We start from the raw sequence: 21,402 nt of genomic DNA, 5'->3' as shown, positions 1-21,402 counted from the left end.
TCTTCTCCCATTCCGTCGGTTGCCTTTTAGTTTTGCTGATTGTTTCCTTTGCTGTGCAGAAGCTTTTTATTTTGAGGAGGTCCCAATAGTTCATTTTTGCTTTTGTTTCCCTTGCCTCTGGAGACGTGTTGAGTAAGAAGTTGCTGTGGCCAAGATCAAAGAGGTTTTTGCCTGCTTTCTCCTCGAGGATTTTGATGGCTTCCTGTCCCCCTCTTTCTTATCAATGTCTAGCCAAATGTTTTCCATTTCCTTGTGTTTAAAGGGTTCCAATTATAATTAGTTTATACCTCTGTGTTACATTTCTCCTGATATGTTACTTTTTTTTGTCCCCTTCACTGTAAGCTACTGAAGTCTTTTTAATTTTTACATTTCCTAAACCAATAACAGTACCTGAATATATTATATATCACCATAGTATTCTTAATAAAAATTTATTTAGTTAAATCTCATTTTCATCTTCTTAACAGCTATGTGAGTTTTTCTGCATATATGATATTCTCTTCATTTTATAAATATAGAAACCAAGGCATTATGAAGAGATTATTTTCCCCAAACTCTCCTTCCTAGTAAGTGACAGAGCTGACATTTCACTGAGGGTTTTGTCCTGCTTAGCCTTATTGTACTTACCACTTTCCTCAAATCTTACCACCTTTTCCTGAGACATCTTGACTCATGTCCCAACTAAACAGGAGGTTCTAAACTCTGTCAACTTTGTCCTTATCCTTGGAAACTTGTTTGTATCTGTGCTTACTCTTAGCTCATTTCTTCTAGTTTGAGTTGAAGAGGTATATCTTTGCCTATTTGAGAACCATTCTCCCTTTACCAAGTTTTATTGTGAAAACTTTCAAACACATGGAAAGGTAGAACAGTAAAATTCAGGCCCATATAGCCGTTGTCTGTATCTAACAACTGTTAAAATTTTACCACACATTTCACCTGAGGTTATAGATTTTGTGATATTTCATATGTAATTGTTTACATATATCAAAAATGTTCCTACACAAAATTTTTCTATAAAACATAATGATCGTATTTAACAAATGAATCATAATTCCTTAATGTAATGTTTAGTTCATATTCAAATACTTCCAATTATCTCCAAAAAAAATGTCTTTTACAGTTGATTTGTTCAAAATAGGATCTAGTCAGTGATGACATTTAGATATTGTGTCTTCTGAGTCTAGAAGTTTTCTCTTCTTTTAAAACTATATTGACATGCTTTAAAGACTATACTAGTTGTCCTGTAGAATACCTCACCTTCTAGAGGTGAGGTATTGCTTCCTGATGGCATAATTTAACTTGTTCTTCCATGGCTTACATTTTGAATGTGCTGAAAGTTAGGTCTAAATACATTCACATTAAATGTTTGTGGTAAGAAGATTGTGTAGGGGATGCTGTGTACTTCTTGTCTTACCACATCTGGAAACCTCAAATGTCAGAGTGTTTTTTCCTTTTCTACAATGCTAGGTTTGATCGCTTGGTTAAGATGATGACAGACTGGACTCTTCCACTGTAGATGGATCTCTGCCCCCTCACAACTATGAGTTGTCTTGGGACATCATGGGAAATCTTGTTTCACCCATTACTTATAGCATCCACCCATGATCCCTCTCCTCGGGTTCCAAAGAAACATTTGTTTGCTTTGTTCTTTAGGATTTTGCCCCATCTCAGTTTCCTTCTGTATTTTCACCAGTCATCTCCTTGACTGATTTACCTATAAACATGTGTAAGACTTCGCAAAATAGTTGCCCAGAGGGAATGTGACATTCCCCTGTGGTGTCCATTCTCTTGCTTTTCCTTTTGCCCCAAGATCATCAAAAGGACAGTCAACATGCTGTCTCTATTACTTTATTTTCAAATTTTTCTTAATATCAGTCACTCTTTTTCTCTTCCTGGATGATCTTATCCACTCCCATGACTTCTGCTATATACACTACTATCACAAAACTGCGTTGCATACTCTGAATTCTCTCCATGTGCTTCTTGGATAGCTCTTTCAGGATGAGCAATCAGATAGCACAAAATGAGATTTCTCTGTGCTCCTTCCCTCCAAACCCTTGCCTCTTCTGGTTATCTCAGTGGAAGGCAATCAGCTTTTTATTGCTGCTTCTACACCTCACACCCCAATCTCCTCTGAGTATACTGCTATGCCTACTTTCTGGCTGGAATACCTTTCTTCTTGCTTCTAAACACATGCTAAACTTTGAAAGCTGGGAGGAAGTATAACCTCTTCTGTGAGGCTTTTCCACAAAGGAGGCAATGACCATTTGCTCACTGTTGTGTCTGCTTGACTGTGTATGCTGTGCTGTCACAGCTTGCAGAGTGTAGATTGCACATACTCTTTTGCTTCGCCTTATTCCTTCTCTTTAAGCACTCTGAAGGCAGGACTTACTCCTTTAGTATTTATCTGGATTTTATTAGTCATTGGGTATGCATTGAGTAAATATTTATATTTATTCTTGTTTTTATTATGGCCAGTCATTAGTTTTGGAGGTAAAATATCATATGGGAGTGGTGATGAGAGTGTCCGTTATCTTTGCTTCCTCTACTGAGGAATTTGATATTTTGCCCACTTTTATAGAGTCTCTAAGGGAAGATAAATGGCTTCTGCCCTCTCTTCCTCCTTATTTGTGTGTGTGTGTTTGTTGTTTTTATTTTGTTTTGTATTTTCACATATGGCATTTTATTTTCTGGCAAAGGTGACATTTTAAACGAAGAGGGAGAAAACATGGGTCCACTGACAAATTGTTAGCAAAGAAAAGCTAGATTCCTGCCACATCCTCTCTGTTTTGGTGCCTCAAAGATTTAAATCCAAAGATTTAGCATGTATCAAGGAGTTGAACATAAACCATAAAATTTCAAAAAGAGAACATGAGTGCAGGTTGGAAAAGGTCTTCCTAAGAAGGGCATAAAATCTAGAGGCCATAAAGTAAACAGTTGGTAAATGTGTTTATTTATTTATTTTTCCCATTTCACCATTTTAGAGTAACAAAAAAGGTCATTTCTACTAGTACAATTTCAAGCCCCTCTCTACAATGCAAGAGGCCCCATCTTTTCCCAGAGTTCTTCTCCTGAGATTCCCAAGGACCTCCAGTATTGTTTACTTACTTTATTTTTTCAGTATAATGTATTGTCACGTTAGCTGATATATAGCATATACAGTGTGCTCTTGGCTTCAAGGGTAGATTCCCATGATTCATCACTTACATACAATACCCAGTGCTCATCCCAACAGGTGCCCTCTTCAGTGCCCATCAGCCATTTTCCCCTCTCCCACACCCCTCATCAACCCTCAGTTCTCTTTATTTAAGAGCCTCCCTCTCAGTTTGAAACTTTTTTTTCCCCTTCCCTTCCTCCATGGTCTTCTGTTAAGTTTCTCAAATTCCACATATGAGTGAAAACATACGACATTTGTTTTTCTCTGGCTTATTTCATTTAATATAATACCCTCCAGTTCTATCCATATTGTTGCAAATGGTAGGATTTCATTCTTTCTCATCGCCAAGTAGTATTCCGTTGTATATATAAACTACATCTTCTTTATCTATTCATGAGTTGGTGGACATTGGGCTCTTTCCATAATTTGGCTATTGTTGAAAGCACTGCTATAAACATTGGGGTACGTGGGCCCCTATGAATCGGCACTCCTATACCCTTTGGATAAATTCCTAGTACTGCTATTGCTGGGTCATACGGTAATTCTACTTTTAATTTTTTGAAAAACCTCCACACTGTTTTCAAGAACAGCTGCACCTGTTTGCATTCCCTGTATTTTTTTCAGAGAGCTGGGGAGAGGGGCAGAGGGAGAGAGAATCTCGAGCAGACTCCATGCTCAGCACAGAACCTGATGTGAGGCTCGATCCCACAATCCTGCAGTCATGACCTGAGCTGAGAGCAAGAGTCAGATGCTTAACCAACTGAACTACCTAGGAACCCCAGGTGTTTTTTTTAAGGAGATGGATGAATGCTTAGTTAAGACAAAATAAGTAATGACAAAATTTAGCCTGTGTTTCAATGAAATAGGAAAAAAAATGCCAAAAAAACATATTCTCGCTGTTTAAATTTGTAAAGAGGATAATGTTTTTAGATTATGGAATGTTATAGATTATGGATATGTCATTACTTCAAACTTAAGCTTACTTGATTACACTTTTAACAGCTAGAAAAATATTAAATGCAGATACCTAAGTATATATTAGACATTCTTCTTACATCAAACTTGAATTTTTGCTGATTTTATAACTCAGCTTCACTAATTCTTCCCTGCTTTATGGACTGCCAGTCACTACTCCCAAGAACTGTTTTGCTCTTTATTTCTCCACTTGTCAATTTAGTTCTTATTTATTTGTTACCACTCGAAGTTCCTTTTTAGCTAACTTTAGGATTGGCTTCTGTCTCTTTGGTAAAGTATGTGTAAATTCTAAAACCTTACTTCTGCTGCTGTGTCTTTTATGTTGCCTGATATTGATCTTTGTTTTGGTTTATGTTCCCTTCCTAGACCTCTGACTTTTTACCCAGTTTCCTCTCTAGGTTATAAACCTGCTGACTGTCATGAATCCATAGGACAACCGCCTGTTTATTCAGAACCCCTACAGATGGCTTCATCCTGTCTGTGTTTTTGTTTCTGTTTTCTTTCATTTGGTTTTCTTTCAGTCCTAACCTAGTTCCTTAAATGTATAGAAGTATTGATTGCTTTTCAAATGGACTGTCCTAGAGCCCCAAGCCAGGTCCCGTTACTATTTCTTCTTGTCATCACTTTTTGGATACAGAGAAGTCTGTCTTTTTTTTTCTAATGTTTATTTATTTTAGAGGGAGACAGAGCACAAGCAGGGGAGGGGCAGATAGAGAGAGGGAGACACAGAATCGAAGCAAGCTCCAGGCTCTGAGCTGTCAGCCCAGAGCCTGTTGGGCTTGAACCCACAAACCACGACATCATGACCTGAGCCTAAGTTGGCTGTTCAACTGACTGACCCACCCAGGCGCCCTGAGAAGTCTTTCTTTATTTTTCACTTGCCTATAATTAAAGAGACTATGCAGACCTGCACTAGTCAGTCATTATGGCCATATTCTATCTTTTTAGACCTGCACTAGTCAGTCATTATGGCCTTATTCTATCTTTTATGGCCAGAATCTCTTTTGGGGAAGCATGCATTTAACTGATTCTTCCTTTCCTCTTCCTTCTCACTATCGAGTCCTAATTGTATTAAAATTATTTTACATCTGTGCTACTTTCATTTTGCAGCAGATATTAAACCCAAGCCACTTTCATAAAGCAACAAAATGTTTCCTCAATGGTGTCCTCACAGGAACTTTTGGCAATCAAGATTTGTCTTGGTTAAAAAAATCTTGAGATGAAGTGTTTTCTATTCTTGGAAAGCAGAGCAACAAATACATATTTATTTTTTTATGTTTATTTTTTGAGAGAGAGAGAGAGTGTGAGAGTGGGCGAGGGGCAGAGAGAGAGAGGGAATCACAGAATCTGAAATAGGCTCCAGGCTCTGAGCTGTCAGCACAGAGCCCAATGCGGGGCTTGAACTCACGAACTGTGAGATCATGACCTGAGCCAAAGTCGGATGCTTAACTGACTGAGCTACCCAGGCGCCCCAATACATATTTCTATTATTGTACCGTTAAAGACTTTTTATAGTTTCCCAAAATGTCCCATCCCTCTCATCAATCCTCATGTGAGAAAAGAAGACAGAATGAGTCCAATATGAAGAAGTAGGTCAGAATTCAATAGAAGAGCCAAATGCTCATTTCTTTTTTTTTTTTTTTAGTTTATTTATTTAATTTAAGGGGGGAGGGGCAGAGAAAGGGAGAGAGAGAGAGAGAGAGAGAGAGAGAGAGAGAGAGAGAGAATATGAATCCTAAGCAGGCTCCATGCTGTCAGTGCAGGGCCCATTGTGAGGCTCAATCCCACGAACTTGGAGATCATGACCTAAACTGAAATCAAGAATCTGAGGCTTAACTGACTCAGCCACCCAGGCAGCCCTCAAATGCCCATTTCTAATTAGTCTATTGTAATAGTTTATGTTGGACCAGGTTGATAGTAGTGCTAGTCTGAAAAATGTCTGGATTTTGGATATATTTGGAAAGTAGAGCAAACCATTCATGAAACTGTGCTAATTGTTCCTATTCTTTACATTTTCTTTCTTTCTTTCTTTTTTAGTTTCGCTATTCAAATTGGCTTGATAGGTTATATATGTTGGTGGGAACAATGGCCGCCATCATCCATGGAGCTGCACTCCCTCTCATGATGCTGGTTTTTGGAGACATGACGGATAGCTTTGCAAATGCAGGAATTTCACGAAACCTAACTAATCTAAACATAACTGGTGAAAGTGAGTATTGTTTGTGGTACTGATTTTATTGGAAGCTTGAAGGAAAATCAGTCACTTAAAAATGATGTTTGTGGAGCCCTTACTAAACGCACTAATGTGTTTAGTTCTGTGGAAGATTGAAGGGCCTGAGCTATAGAACATATTGGTAATGAGTTTGAGAAGATAATATTCACAAGCATTAGAATCCACTTGGGAAGAGCTGGCAGAGATACATAAAAAAAAAAAAGGCCGAGCTCTGTAAAGTCAGAAAGATGCCAGGAAGTTTCTGGAAGAGGTATAAGAACTACTTAATCTGGACCTTGAATGATAAGTAGAAATCAGTTATGAGATTCTCTGACATATTGGATATGGGTATAAGAAACAGGAGTCCAGGATGATTCTAAAATTTTTAGCCTGAGAAACATGATGAACTGGATGCAGTTATCATTGAGATACAGAGGGTGGAGAGAGAGAGTAGTGTTTTGAGCAGTAAATACCAGAAACTTAATTTTGGGTATTGTCACAGGTTGGGCTCTTTGGAAACATGCTAAAATGGAGAAATGTGGCCAAGATAAGTTGTGTGTGTGTGTGTGTGTGTGTGTGTGTGTGTCTGTCTGTCTGTTTTAAGACGGAAGAAATAATAGCTTGTTTGTATGCTAATGGAAATGATCCGAAAGAGAGGAGAAAGTGATGCTTGAGAGAGAGGGAAGAGATTTATTTGAGTGATATCCTTGAGAAAGGAGGGAATCTAATGCCCAAAAGGAAATGCTTGCTTTAGGTAGGAGCACAGATGAATTTATCCACAGTAACAGGTGGGAATAGAGAACATTTGAATGACAGTACCCAAAGCTGAGTGATGAGGAGGTGAGAATTTGTGGAAGGTTTCTTGTGATTATTTCAATTTTCTCAGTGAAATAGGAAGCAAGACAGTTCCTATAGGAAGGGTTCTATTTGGCTGATAAAGAAAAGAGATCTAAAACAGACCTCCAGGAGAGTGGGAAAGTGAAGTAGGACTATTGAAATTATTTGGGAATCACACACATTCTTACACTCATACTTGATTGAGGAGGGACTGGTTGACAGCTCTGAGATTCCAAGCCACCTTTAGTTAAGCCTTGATTGATTTAAACTAAACTTCCCAAAGACTTACAACCTCGTGGTGCTCAAATGGTAGAAATGTTGAAAATACCTGTTTGAGAATACACTTGAGACGATAGTGGTACCGCTTTTTCAACTTTAAGTCTCTGACGAATGTTATAAATCCTTTCCCCAGAAATATGCATGTAAATATTCATACAAATTTGGGGTATTTATGGATTTTTTGAACCTGTCCAGGAGTCCTGGGAGCCCCTTCTTGGTAATTCTGAAGAACACACTGTTTACCCTGAGGCAGGCTTACTTCAATTCTGTGAATGCAGGTAATGAGTTGGGCCAGAAAATTTTATAGTATGTTTGAGCTATGTAAAATTCTTGTGTATTATGTATTATTATGTAAATGGCATTCAGAAGGACCTGCCAGAAGATATACCACCTTTGAATTGACACCTTTCTATTTTACCATTTACCCAATGGAAGTTCTCAGTGCTCTCTAAATTTATTGATTCCTGTGCATGCTGTATTAGGCAGTAGTCTTTGGAGTTCGTTCTCTTACCACCATACAGCGGAAGAATCAATTCTTATAGTACTCTTGTAGCCCAGCAGACCTTATGTGTACATCTGTACCCATTCTGATCCTACTCACTTTTTTATGAAGTCCAGACATACACATTGATCTAACGATATGGGTGGGAGGTGTCATACTAATCATGCTGTGCACCTGCATGCACTACATAAAGGGACAGCTGCTGATATCATGTATATTAATAACGAAATATTGAGCTATTAAAATAACTGTTGAAGCTTGGCCCAGTCTGGGAAGAGCAGATCCTTAAATGGCTGCCTGAGCTAACAGAGCTGAACTCTGACAGGTCACAGCAAACTCAACTACTGTAATGTAGTTGTGTTTTTAAAAAAGTGGTCTTTTTTAAAAAACTGCATTAATGTTTTGATACACTGTATCTCCATCACCCAGATAGTAATTACCTCTTTATGAAAAAAACAATTGATTTCTTTAAGTGCAGGTACTTAATCCTTACTATGTCTTGGCTTTACCTGGACCTCCTGTAGACTGGTTAAGAGGGACAGTAATGTGACTTAAGTTACTGCATCACGTGCATGAGTTCCCCGGTGGTGGTCCAGCTGTGGAGCCTAGCTCCCTCATAGGCCCATGTGTCTGCATGCTGATCAGAGTCTTCCAGGCTGGAGAATGCCTGCATTACCACACCTCATGGGCTGGTAACTGGGACTTCATCTTCATAGATGCCTGCATCACATGGTTTCCAGTTGGGGTTGTAGTTCACATTGCATTCCTTGCTCATCCTTCCCATTTAGCTCACTCTTCTAGTCTTGGGAAAACTTTGAAGTATGCTTCTGTCAGGCTTTTAAGAGGTACAATATTCATTGGTTAGAGAGCAGGCTTTCTGGAGTTGGACTGCCTGGCTGTAAAACTCCGCACCTATAACCTTTTTTAGTTTTGAACTTTGGGAGATTTCTTCATACTTTAATTTCCTCATCTATAAAAAAGTTTACTAACAGTAGAACCTACTTCATGGAGTGGTTGTGAGAATTTAATGGATTCATCACTTAAGTCTCAAAGAATAGGGCCTAGTAATAAAAAAGTTCTCAACAAATATTACTGTTATAACATCATCAGTAAACTAATAATCCATGTTGCTCACAAATGAACCCACATAATTTGCATGATGATGTGGTTCTTTATGTTATTCCATCTTTTTTTTTTTTAATTTTTAAAGGTTTATTTATTTATTTATTTATTTGAGAGAGAGACAGAGTTCTAGCAGGGGACGGGCAGAGAGAGAGGGAGATACAGAATCCGAAGCAGGCTCCAGGCTCTGAGCTGTCAGCACAGAGCCTGATGTGGGGCTCGGACTCGTGAACTATGAGATCATGACCCGAGCTGAAGTCAGATGCTCAACTGACTGAGCCATCCAGGTGCCCCTATGTCATTTCATCTTTATGGAACTCTGTGATACTTGCTTATTTTTTATCATTGTTTAAAGCTTGGGACATACCCAGAGTTACTCAGCACCTGTTACAGATGTGGATAATTGTCCCTATCAGCAGCATTTCTTTGGTAACTGTGGACCACTAGCCATGCCTTTCCAGAAAAGCAAGGGTCCTCAAAGTATGGCCTGTTGGACAAATCTGGATTGTTGCCTCTTTGTATTGCTTATGAACTAAATCGTTGGAAAAAAAAATCAAAAGAATAATGTTTTTTGGCACATGATAGTTATATGATATTGAAATTGCAGTATCTGTAAGTAAAGTTTGAGTAGAATACAGCCATGCCCATTCATTTGCATTCTTCTGTGGCTGCTTTCACACCACACTGGTACAGTAGAATAGGTATGGCAGAGACTATATCCTACCCAAAGCCTAAAAACATTTACTTTCTCATTCCAGTAAGAGGTTGCCAGTCTCTGAGGTGGGGAATTAAGTAGGGGGTTATCATCTTCAGTCAGTCAGTAAATTTGCATTAAAGTGTTCCTTGTGCCAGTCATAGTACACATCCTAAGTATTCATTCCCAACCCCCAAGAAACTTAGTGTAGTGATAAGAATGGACAAGCAAACCAACAAATGTAGTTGGATATGATTAGTTCTGTGATACAGAGATGTCCAAAATGCTTGGGAAAAGAGAGGAAGGGCACTCAACTCCACATAAAAGAATCATGGGAGGCTTCCAAGAGGAGGTATAACCAGGTTTGGCATAGTACCTCTCTCATGCGCAAAATAAACATGTCCTGTATAACAAGTAAAATTATTTTAAAATAAATATTAGGTAAAAAACCTTCTCTCATCAGTACCCATTACTGCCACTCCCCTGCTATATATCCTTCCATGTCATCTCAAAGGCAGCATGCAATCTCTACTTTAATTTTTAGTCTGGGACCCTCAGTTCCCTGTCACTAACCTGCTCGTCTGCAGATTCGGATTTCCAGATATCAGATCATCTAGGGGGGACAGATTTAAGGTTTTGATGCTGGTCCTAGAGATGTGGGCAAATGAGCTCTCTGATGTTTCTGGAGGGAGAGTCAATGTATGGAACTCCTAGGACCCCTGACACTCTCTGACCTTTCTTCTTTTTGCCTTTCCCCCTGTAGAACCTCACTACCTCTCCATGGGGGTAGACGTAAGTACCAGAGCCTGCTTGTTGGATAAGAAGTATTTCTTGCCTAGAGGAGACTTAGATTTGCTGTTTTACACTAAACATTGGATTTAACTAGATAGCTCTAAAAACTTTGAGCAGATCCTTCTCTGCTGCTACAATAAACTCATTGTAGGGGTCTTCTCCTGATGCCTTGTCCTGATTATCAGACACTGGCCTTTGTCCTGTTCTTTTTGTTGTGTACCTGATTTCTTGACACCCTACTCCCATCCATCGTAATCTTATAGTTAGAATTTTCCTTTGTCTGAAAATCTCTGATGATTTGGGCCTAAGGAACTCTCTGGTCCTGCCATACCACTGTGGTGAACAAAGCTTAAGCACTGCTGAATTTCTGTAGTATTCTATGAGTTCTCATTTTCCTCATGAGGTTGATGATTCTCTGGAAGTGAGACCAGATAAAGACAATTACGATTTTAGATATGCTGTGTCTAAGGTAACCGGTTGGGTACAAGTGTAAATGACGTCCAGGCATTTGAAGAAATAAGAGTAAATTTGGCATACAGAAAAGGACAGAGAGTTGGCAGTATTTGAGTGGAAGGAATGTTAAACCTTCTGGAATAGGACACAGGGAAGAGTAGAAGGAGTGGGAACCTTAAGCCTTGAGAAAAGACTGAATTATTTACAATAACTAAAGCTAATGTTTATTAAGCATTTGAGATGTGCTTGGCACTGTGCTTAGTACATTACATGCATTGACTCCTTTATTCCTTTCATGCACATAAGATTGATACGGTTATTATCTACACTTGACATATTAGGAAACTGTCAAGTGTCCAGAGGGTTACGTACCTTTAAATTGCCTCTGGTCGTTCAGATGGTAATGAGGATTTGAACCCATGCAGACTGGTCCCGAGCCCATGCACTGAAGGAAACAGAGGGACACCCAGAAAGAAAGACACTGAAGATAACATTCTGATCCAGAAATTAAGGGACATGGAGGGTATTTGTCATGTCCTATGGTGGTTATCACCCAGAGATACTCTTTAAATAAACTCTTGACTATTTCTTGTCTCTAATGTTTCCATTTATGGTATATCCACATTGCTGGCTTTTTCCTTTTTCCATAACTGTATTATGGTTGGTTCTGTTTAGTTTCCTACCAGATTGTGGACTGAGGAATGGAGAAAACATGAGCCACTCAAATTCTAGTACAAGTTCATCATTCAGACACAAAGGGGGCAAAGTGGAAAGAGCTTATTTTCATATTTTTAATTATACTTAACATTTCTGTTCCCCTGCTCTGAAACTCATGAGGAACAGGAAAGCTATTTGTAAAATTGTCTTCAAAATAATATGTGTATTTTGCTGCTTAAACTATGATTGTATAAATCATGTACAGGTTTTGAATGTGTGTTTTAAGACTTTGATGTACACAAAGAAAATATTGCCATGTGTCCCCCCAAGGCCAGCATTATGTGTATGTTCCAAACTAGAATGTTAGATAATATTTAAATTTTAAGTATTTCATACAATTTTTCATAAAGGATTTGTTTTCTTTCATTTGCTCAAGGCTTTCCTCTGCCCCTAACCATTTCATTGGAACAGTTTTTAGAGATAAATGTCTGGAAAATTGAGTATGAAATTTTGACAATATATTCGAAGTGTACTGTTTAGTGTGACAGTTTTTAAAGTTTGAGTTAAAACTAAAATACGGGTAGTTTTGCTAGAGTAATAGTGTAACAGCCAGATTTTTTGGGGGGGGCGGTTAGTATCAGGAGAATGCTTTTTCCAATCAAAAAGTTAAATTAGCTACAATGTTGTCTCCAACATATATTATAAAGACAGCCTAAAAAAAGACACACAGATACTATGTGACCTATTTTAGATACTTAAGAAATGGGATAAACCCAATGAAAGACTGAATCATAGAATTTTGTAGGCAAAAAGAGCCTAGAAATTGGCCCAAACCCATAATTTGATAGCTGTAGAAAGGAAGGCCAGGGAAGCTGAAGTGATGTGGTCACAGTGGAGTTGCTTGCTATTTGGCAGAGCCTTTTAGTCTGGTGTTTTGTCCACTGTACTAGCAGCTTTCAAACTCGTCTAAAATTGTGGCAAACAATTTTTCCCTTGGTCTTTTCTCTCCCTAAGATTTGCTTACAGGTATGTCAGGCAGGTCAGCCATGAGGTACAGCTCTGCAGGTCAGGGGTGTGAAGACAGCACACAGGAGGATAATGTGGCTCCTGGAGTCATCCGTCACCTGAAGTAAGCCCAACCTCTCTGAGTGTCAGGCCCTACCCTGGGCAAATGCCTGAGGGATTAATCACCAAGGCCGAAGGTCCAAATTCTCTGGCATGTGGTTGATGGAACTTCCGGTGCCAGAAGACTGTAAAAATTGGTCTCATAGTGTTCTTGAGCTAGGATGCACCTTATGGATCATTTAACTATGCAGTTTACTAGCTCTTTAATCAGACACCAACCCCCCACCCACCACATGAATAAGGCCTCTCATGGAACTTCACCAAGTAAAACAGCTCACAGAGAGGCTTCCTTGGTTGACAGTGTCAGAGGGGAGTCCAGAGCCAGGATCTCCTGATTGTCTCGGTCTGCTACCACCTGGCAGCAATGCCGAGGTCACTCCACATATAGCCTATCACGTGTAACCCTGGCCACAGCCTATCCTGGAGATAGCCTCATCGCTTGCCTACACGACTCTAACATCCTAACCCCACTCTTGCCCACCTGCATCCAGTTCTCCACACACTGTCACAGTGAGCTTTTACAAACACAAGTCAGGTCACATCTCTCCCAGTGGTTTTCCATTGCATGGAATAAATGCAGATTCCTTACATTGGCCAATATGGCCCATATGACCGGGCCCCTCCTGCCCATCATTCTCATTGCTTATTGCCTACTCAGCACATCCCGCCTGCAGCAACCTTCTCTGGTCTGTGAGCACTCCCATCTCTTTCCTGGCTTGGGGCATTGCGAACCTGCCCATCTCTCTCTAACGGCTTTGTATCATTCAGTTCTCCCTAAGAAAGAACTTTTGTCCCCATCCCACCTGAAAGTCACTATAGTATATTGCTGCTTGATGCAATAAGATTTATTACTCAAAAATGATCTTGTTAATTTATTAGTTTACTTGTTTATTACAGCTTCTCAAAGGGGAATAGAGGAATAAGGGGGAAAAGAGGAAGTTCCTGGGAAAAGCTATCACAGATATTTCAACAGTGAGTGCCCTATCACTTGAAGTTCAGGACCTGAAAGTAAAAACATTTCCTGCTTGTACAGAAATCCAACGAGATTAGAAAAAAGTCACTCCCTCATTTTAGGTTGTGTCCTGGGTGTCTGGAATAGTGCCTAGCACAAAGACTCTGTGGAAGGTGGTCAGAAAATCACCCTTATGATACAATCTCATTTCACCAGTTAGGAAGCCACAAATGTACTTATGTCTCATTCTTTTTATTCATACTGTTTTTAAGTGTTTGGTAGGTAAAATTATTAAATGTACTTAGATATTTGGGTCAGATAAAAATGCAATGTAATATGATCCCTAAGTGGTATGGAGTCCTTAGTCATGGTGGTAGGCACTGTTGAGTTGAGGTTTCTTTGAAGTCTTGCTTGGGTGGTAAGGTACTGGTTTACTGTATCTCTTTTTGATCTTATAATATATGAGACACTCATATACTAAGTAGAATGATTGGATGGAATATTGTGAGCAGTGGTCCGCGTGTGTGGTGACTCTGAAACTACTTGTAAACCTTTCGGCTGGGTTATAGCAGATGGAGCAGGCTGTGCACTGAACATACAAAGATTGCTAAGTCAGTCCAGTTTTGCAGGGACTCACACGAATGGGAGTGGAAAGAGGAGATAGATAGAGATTATCATACCTCTAGCATTGACTTAATAAATTTAATCTGGTGTTATGTGCTCTGTGACATGTGTCATGTATTTTGTGATGTGTCATGTGTTCTTGACAAGATGAATCACTCTACTAGGGGTAAGCCATTTGAGAGGAGATCATATTTGGGCTCATTCATGGAGGAGGAATCTTTTCTAGAAGAAAAAAATGTGGTAAAAGGTGTGCCAGGTAAAGGGAGGAGAAAGAATAAAATCTTGGAGGAAGAAAGCTGTCATCACTTCTCTACTGAATATCTTCTCAGTATGTAGAAAATATTCTTTAGTCTAAAAGGGTGGGGCTCAGTCTCATGACATTTAAGCAGAATACTTTGTCATGCTCTGTATCCTCTCTAATCCCCAAGGGCAAAGGCTTCAGGAGCACAAAAGCCAAGAAGAAACCTAGGTACTATTTTCTTTTATGCTGCAGCAGACGTCCCTCCAGACAGTGACTGCACAGTGTCCTAGTACTGAAATGGGAAAGGTGTGGTGGTAAAGAAAATGTTTGGAATTTCATTGGTTGTCATTTCAAAAATGTTATCCTGTCAGGTAGATATGGTAACAAGATTGCAAAGACACTAATATGACATGTTAGGGATCTTGGACTTTATCCTTGATGTAGCGAATGTCATTGAAGGCTATTGATGGAAGCAGTATGATTATATTTTTGTTTGCAAAAATAAAATCTTATGACAATGCAAAGACCTGATTGAGTAGATAAACCAGTTAGGAGCTCTTAATAGTGTAGAGGTAAGGGTTGATGGGACCCTCAACCAGAGCATTGACTCTGAGGATGGAGAGAATTTGAATAACTCCAGCCCAGATATGGAAGTCTCTACAGTTGTGGAAGTGGCTAAGGTCACCTAGGAGAGACCATGAAGTTCTGGGAAACAACAGCATGTAGTGGGAGGGAGAACATGAGGAGTGAATGAGGTCAAGGAGGAGGATCACAGTGGTGGAGGAACCAGGAGAATGAGGTTCTGGAAGCCAGAGGAAGAGAAAAAAGTAGTCAAGAGTCTAAGCAAATGTTTTATTAAAACAAAAGCTGTACTTAAATGTTTGGCTTTCCTGTATTCATTATTTGGCTGATACTGTTAATGCGCACGTGCGTGTGTGTGTGTGTGTGTGTGTGTGTATTTGTATATTATATGTATCTATACATCCACACATATATCTATGTATATATGTGTTATATAGAGAGTTTCTGGCTTTTCCCCTCTGGAAAAAATATAAATGTTTAGATACTATTTAAATATTCTTCTTTATAACTATTGGTTTGGGCAGTAACCCCTGAGACCCATATAAGTGAAAATTACTAGACCATATGACTTCTAAGATCATTTCAGCTTGAAAGTTTTGATTTTGTGAGGGCATGCCTAAGGATGAGAATTTTGTGAGAAGCTCATAGAGGCAGGAAAAATCTCCGGGCCAGAGAACTTTCAAATGATAAGAATTGATTGGAGGAAAATAAAAGTTAGTTGGAGGGAGTCTAAAGAATATAGCATTTTTATTTCATTGGTCAGTAGAGATTATCTCTCTCAGATGAGTTGAATGCTCCATTATGCTGATGGGTACACTTTAACACTACTGAAGCACAAGTAAAAGACACTTGTTGCTAAGGTTGATTTCTGATGACTGAATCTATATATATCTATATATATCTGTATATATCTATCTCTCTCTATATATATATCCACATGTGTAGTGTTGTGCACAAACATAAAGGGGTCAATTTTGACCTTGAAAATAATTTTTTACTTTATGGACTGTATAAAATGATTGTGGCCCTAGAAGCCACCGTTGCCAAAGAACATTTTTTGAAATTCTTTTGATTCCTTACCCTTAGAATTGAGAAAACTGGTAGTAGCGATGAAAACAGTAGAAAACAGACCTTTAGTTAGATTTGAAAATTTATCTTGATTTGGTAGTAATATACACTGGCGACAATAAATATCGTTTAGAAGCATTTCCTGGCTAGATAAATAAGATTGAAAATCCCTAATGAGAGATCTTCTAAGACACATGTGGAGAAAAATCTTCACACAGCTATTTAATATTTTATCCTTGAAAATATAAAGCAGAAGCAATCTCATAACTGACTTAAAAGATCAATGTGGACACATTATTGCATTGCCATAATCAGTAGGAAGCAATCAAAGTTCTCTGCTACATCTCTGCATCTTTTTATTACTTCCTTATTTTCTGTATTACCCCTAAATATAGTTTTCCCTGGGTTTCTGTGCTCTCTCACTCCTTTTTGCTTACCTGCCACCCTGTTGTCACAGTTAAGGAGTTGGCTTTTTTCCTTCCAAATTCAGCTGTGGCCTCTAGCCATGACTCCTACATCTTCAGACCTGAACTCTTTCCAGAACTGGAGTGCTATAGTCTAAATACCTATTAGACATCTTCAGTTGAATGTTGCAGGTACCACAATAAACATTTTCAAAACTGAACCAGTAGTCTTCTCACATCTGACCAGATCTGCTCTTTTGGCTAACTTAATTCTCACCATGATACTACCACTCTCCAGATGCTTGGACTTGAGGCCTTGGTTGTTCAAGCAGTTGCTAGAACCTGTAACTTCTTGTTCTCTGAATCTTGTGGGTACTTTCCTTCTTTTCTGTTCTCATTTAGATCCTCTATGCTTACATAATTGCAGTAGCTCGTGTTGCTCGGTCTCTCTCTAGTTCAGTTAATCTTCTACATTGCTAGCAGCTAAGTCATCCTAGACCATACCTCTAATCATCTCCTCTTCTGCTCAAGCCACTGAGTGACTACTAGTTTTATACGCTTTGCCTGCAGGGTCCAGATGATCTTTCCAGCCACATAACCACCGTCTCCCATCCACACAGCACACCTACACCCCAGCCAAACTGGTTGACTCCTTCCTCAAACATTCCATGGTCATTTGTCCACACTGCTCCTGTTGCAAAAACTTTCCTCCCCTTTCCCATCCCTGTCAAAATCAAACTCTTCTCAACTAGCCCCTCACATAACATAACTTTTGAAAAGACTGTAAGATTTGAAGTGTGCTTCCCCATTGATCCAGCAGTCCTGATTATGATCATTTATCCTATAAAAATATATATCATACATTCATATATAATATATGTGTACAGATATGTTTAGTGCAGCATTGCTTATAATAGTAAAATATTGGAAACAACTGAAATAGATGCAGCTTGGAAAAAATGGAGACATATATACACACAAACTGACATAGAAGATTGGCCACTGAATGTGGGCTGTGATTTGTGTACTTATGTGTGAGTAGACATGCATACAGAAAAAAAAAAACTCTGAAAAAGTACATACTGAAATTTTTAACAGTAAGGGTGTGTGTGTGTGTGTGTGTGTGTGGTAAAATTTTAATGTACGTTATCTAAAAATGTCAACATTTGCTAATACTGCTCAGTAGTGTTAAAAATGAATTTGCTTAGTAAAATGTGAGAGTTGTTTGTTTCTTTAAAAAAAGTCATGCTTATTACATTATTTTTTATATTTTATGTTTTTTAAATAAAAATAGAAGCTGGAGAAATGCAGCGTTAGATTGTAAGCGCTAAGTGCTTTAGTATCAAGTGTGTATGTGCTGATACTTATTTATCAGGACAGAGGCCTTAGAAAAGAGTTTTCTCTCTGTCACCTTAGAGTGATATTTCATAAAATACTTTAATTCATGGACGCCAATAATCCAGCTTATAGATTACTTCTTAATAAATATGAGTTTCTTCTTGCAAGTCAGCTTCACTGAATTAAGTGTGTGTGTGGTTGCAACGGCCAACAGTGAAGGATTTGAATGGATGCCATGATACTTACAATTCAAACATCAGTTTGACCAATTTTTGTGTAAACTATTAAGTAGCACAAGTTTGATTCATTTTTATATGCTTATTTTTAATGGAGAACAAAGAGACATAATGGTATATGTTTGTTTTGTGGCGATCTAGGTATTGTCAACGATTCATATTTCATCAACCGTCTGGAGGAGGAAATGACCACGTAATTAGACATTTTCCTTACTATGCTTTTCTGTATCCAATTATAGCAGTGTTTTCCTAAGCTTTTCTGTAACCAATTATAGCAGTGTTTAAAATTTTGAATTATTAGAATAAAGAGTCAAACTGGAGAACAATACCACTGTTAGTTTTCTAGGAGGATATAGTGTAAAATTTTTTATTTTATTTTATTAAAAATTTTTTTTAATGTTTTATTTATTTTTGAGACAGAGAGAGACAGAGCATGAACGGGGGAGGGTCAGAGAGAGAGGGAGACACAGAATCTGAAGCAGGCTCCAGGCTCTGAGCTGTCAGCACAGAGCCCGACACGGGGCTCGAACTCACGGACCATGAGATCATGACCTGAGCCGAAGTCGGACGCTTAACCAACTGAGCCACCCAGGCACCCCATAAAATTTTTTATTTTTTAAGAAAAGAATTTTCTGCATGAGATGAACTAAAATTAAGGTTAAGCCTAGATTAGATTTATTTATGCCTTGTAAATATAGAATATCATACACAATGAGATTAGAGGATTTCAAAGTGTTTTTTTTAATGTGCTTAAATTAAGAATCACAAATTTCAATGGCTTTGTAATAGTTTGCTTCCTGTACTTTTCTAGTCGTGATATGATGATGAGACCAGTCAACACAATTTTTTTTTCTTTAACACAGCACCAAATTCTAAATAATGAAATAAAACATCCCAGTGTAGATATAGTCCCTCTGACCTTTATTCATCTCAGGGTGCTTTTGTTAATGATTTATATATCTTGAAGTTTGGTCCCCAGAACAGCTTATGAAAGATGTCCAAAGGTATGGGTTTGTTAATCAGAAGATAACGAACATATTGTTTGTTTTATTGTTTTACTATCATCCTGTAAATCATCTGTTAGATTTGAAGAAAATAGAGAATCTTGATCATATGTTGAAAGATAAGAAGCAAGCCCTTTAAATATTCCTAGGGAAAAGCATTTTTTTTATACTGAGGAAAATGAAACAGTGTCTTATAATCATCTTACAAATGTTTAAATATAAGTATATTTTGTTTGAATTAACATGGACTGATTGTTTAGAATACGTTAAGTCCTTTTCAAGCATTGTACTTGTTAAATCGATTTTTTTTTAATGTTTATTTATTTTTGAGAGAGAGAGAAAGAGACAGAGCACGAGCAGGGGAGGGGCTTAGAGAGAGAGGGAAACACAGAATCAGAAGCAGGCTCCAGCCTGTCAGCACAGAGCCTGAAGCAGGGCTCAAACCCACAAATTGTGAGATCATGACCTGAGCCGAAGTCGGATGCTTTACCGACTGAGCAACCCAGGCGCCCCAAAATGTGGTTTCTTTTTGGCTGTTTCTTGCTATATCATTAACACTTGGATAATAATTGCTAAATTATTTATTAACTAAAATTTAGTATTGTAATTATATCTTCCCAGATAAGTACGTTGTAATCCCAAGGTATAGGTTGGGGAAGATGTTTTTACCACGATTCCTGCTGGGCTGAACACACAGAGTTGTAAACAGTAACATCCATGACTACCTGGTTATTTCATGGCTATTTTTGTAACTTCTTCAAGGTTCACACCAGCCTTTTTATTTGAAGACAACAAGTAGTGCACATTAAAAAATGGGAATATCGGAACTCCTATTTCATGTAGAATGTCTGTCTTTAACCTAAAAAGAATTTGCGTAGTAAAGTGTGAGAGTTGTTTGCCTTTTTAAAATATAAAGTCTCAGAGCAAAAAGACATAAACTCACTGTTTCTAGATAATCAAGAGTCTGATTTTAGAAGATGGTCATTTTTTTTTTATTGTTAGAGTTTGAACGGGAAGAAGTGATATTTGATTCATTAAGCATTTTAGGATAACTCACAAAGCCTAGTTGGGCAGACAGTATAAAAATACTTTTTATTTGGCATTTACGTTCTGCCAGATTAGTTGGCCCAAGGTCAGGAGACAATTTCCATGTCTTGGTTCCACTTTCTGACAGGTTCTGTCACTTCTTTCTATTCTCCAAGGTGCAGAAACCACCTCAAAGTGCTCATCAAGGATCCTGAGGCAATAGAAGTAGACAGGAGTGCAGTGGTAGGTCTTACTTGATGCTGGGATGCCTCAAGGCACCACACAAGTCTTTCACAGTAACTGGCATATACTCTGAAGCTTACTGTGTTCCAGGCACCGACCCAAGCGCATATCATGCACTGTGGCATTATTATTCTTACCTGTGCTTCACCAATTAGAAAAGGTTTAGAAAGGTTAGGCACCTTGCCCAGGATTACACAGTAGATAAGTGAAAAACTGGGATTTGAGCCAAAGCAGAAACCACACTCCTAACCAACCCACCACGTCGGTTGGCATAGACATAGTTGGATGCCGACCATCAAATCTGTTTGTTACAACCCCTCCTTATTTGTCAAGGATGGAAAGATAGCCAGATGACTGAAAACATAAGTATTATTAGTCTGTTTGGGAAAGCTGTGGTGACCAGAAAACAGTGTACGTGCAGTGTTCTTGTTGCTTTGCAGGTATGCCTATTATTACAGTGGGATCGGTGCTGGTGTGCTGGTTGCTGCTTACATCCAGGTTTCATTCTGGTGCCTGGCAGCTGGAAGGCAAATACTCAAAATCAGAAAACAATTTTTTCATGCTATAATGCGACAGGAGGTAGGCTGGTTTGATGTGCATGATGTTGGAGAGCTTAACACCCGGCTCACGGAGTAAGTACCAGGTTTTGTGTCTAACGCGGACACGGTTCTTGTTCTTACTTACATCAAAAGGGATGCCATCAGATCTGCTCAGAGATGTTAGTGCATAACTCAGGAGTAATTAGAAGGCTAAATTCCTTCTGAGCAGCAACCATGTCTTATGTATTCTTTTGTTCCCACCACCCAGGCAGGGCATGAGGGGATTTGCATGACTAGCAATGAGGGAGACCTGCCAGACTCCCAAAGTCCTCTGAGAGTG

At 38.7% G+C, this 21,402-nt stretch overlaps 1 protein-coding gene across 2 annotated transcripts in view; it reads left to right on the top strand.

Moving 5' to 3' along the window:
- ABCB1 (ATP binding cassette subfamily B member 1) overlaps positions 1–21,402 on the top strand; it is a 112,954-nt gene that overhangs the window by 12,874 nt on the left and 78,678 nt on the right. For both annotated transcript variants that reach the window (XM_049641376.1, XM_049641377.1), the window contains exons 4-6: positions 6,170–6,341; positions 18,392–18,443; positions 20,964–21,155. In XM_049641376.1, the coding sequence (XP_049497333.1) occupies positions 6,170–6,341; positions 18,392–18,443; positions 20,964–21,155 (416 nt within the window). The remainder of the gene's footprint in view (positions 1–6,169; positions 6,342–18,391; positions 18,444–20,963; positions 21,156–21,402) is intronic.

The sequence above is a fragment of the Panthera uncia genome, chromosome A2, assembly GCF_023721935.1.
Source record: "Panthera uncia isolate 11264 chromosome A2, Puncia_PCG_1.0, whole genome shotgun sequence".
NCBI classification, from domain to species: Eukaryota; Metazoa; Chordata; class Mammalia; order Carnivora; family Felidae; genus Panthera; species Panthera uncia.
The sequence above is the reverse complement of the archived record's forward strand: the minus strand, read 5'-3'. Positions and strand labels throughout refer to the sequence as shown.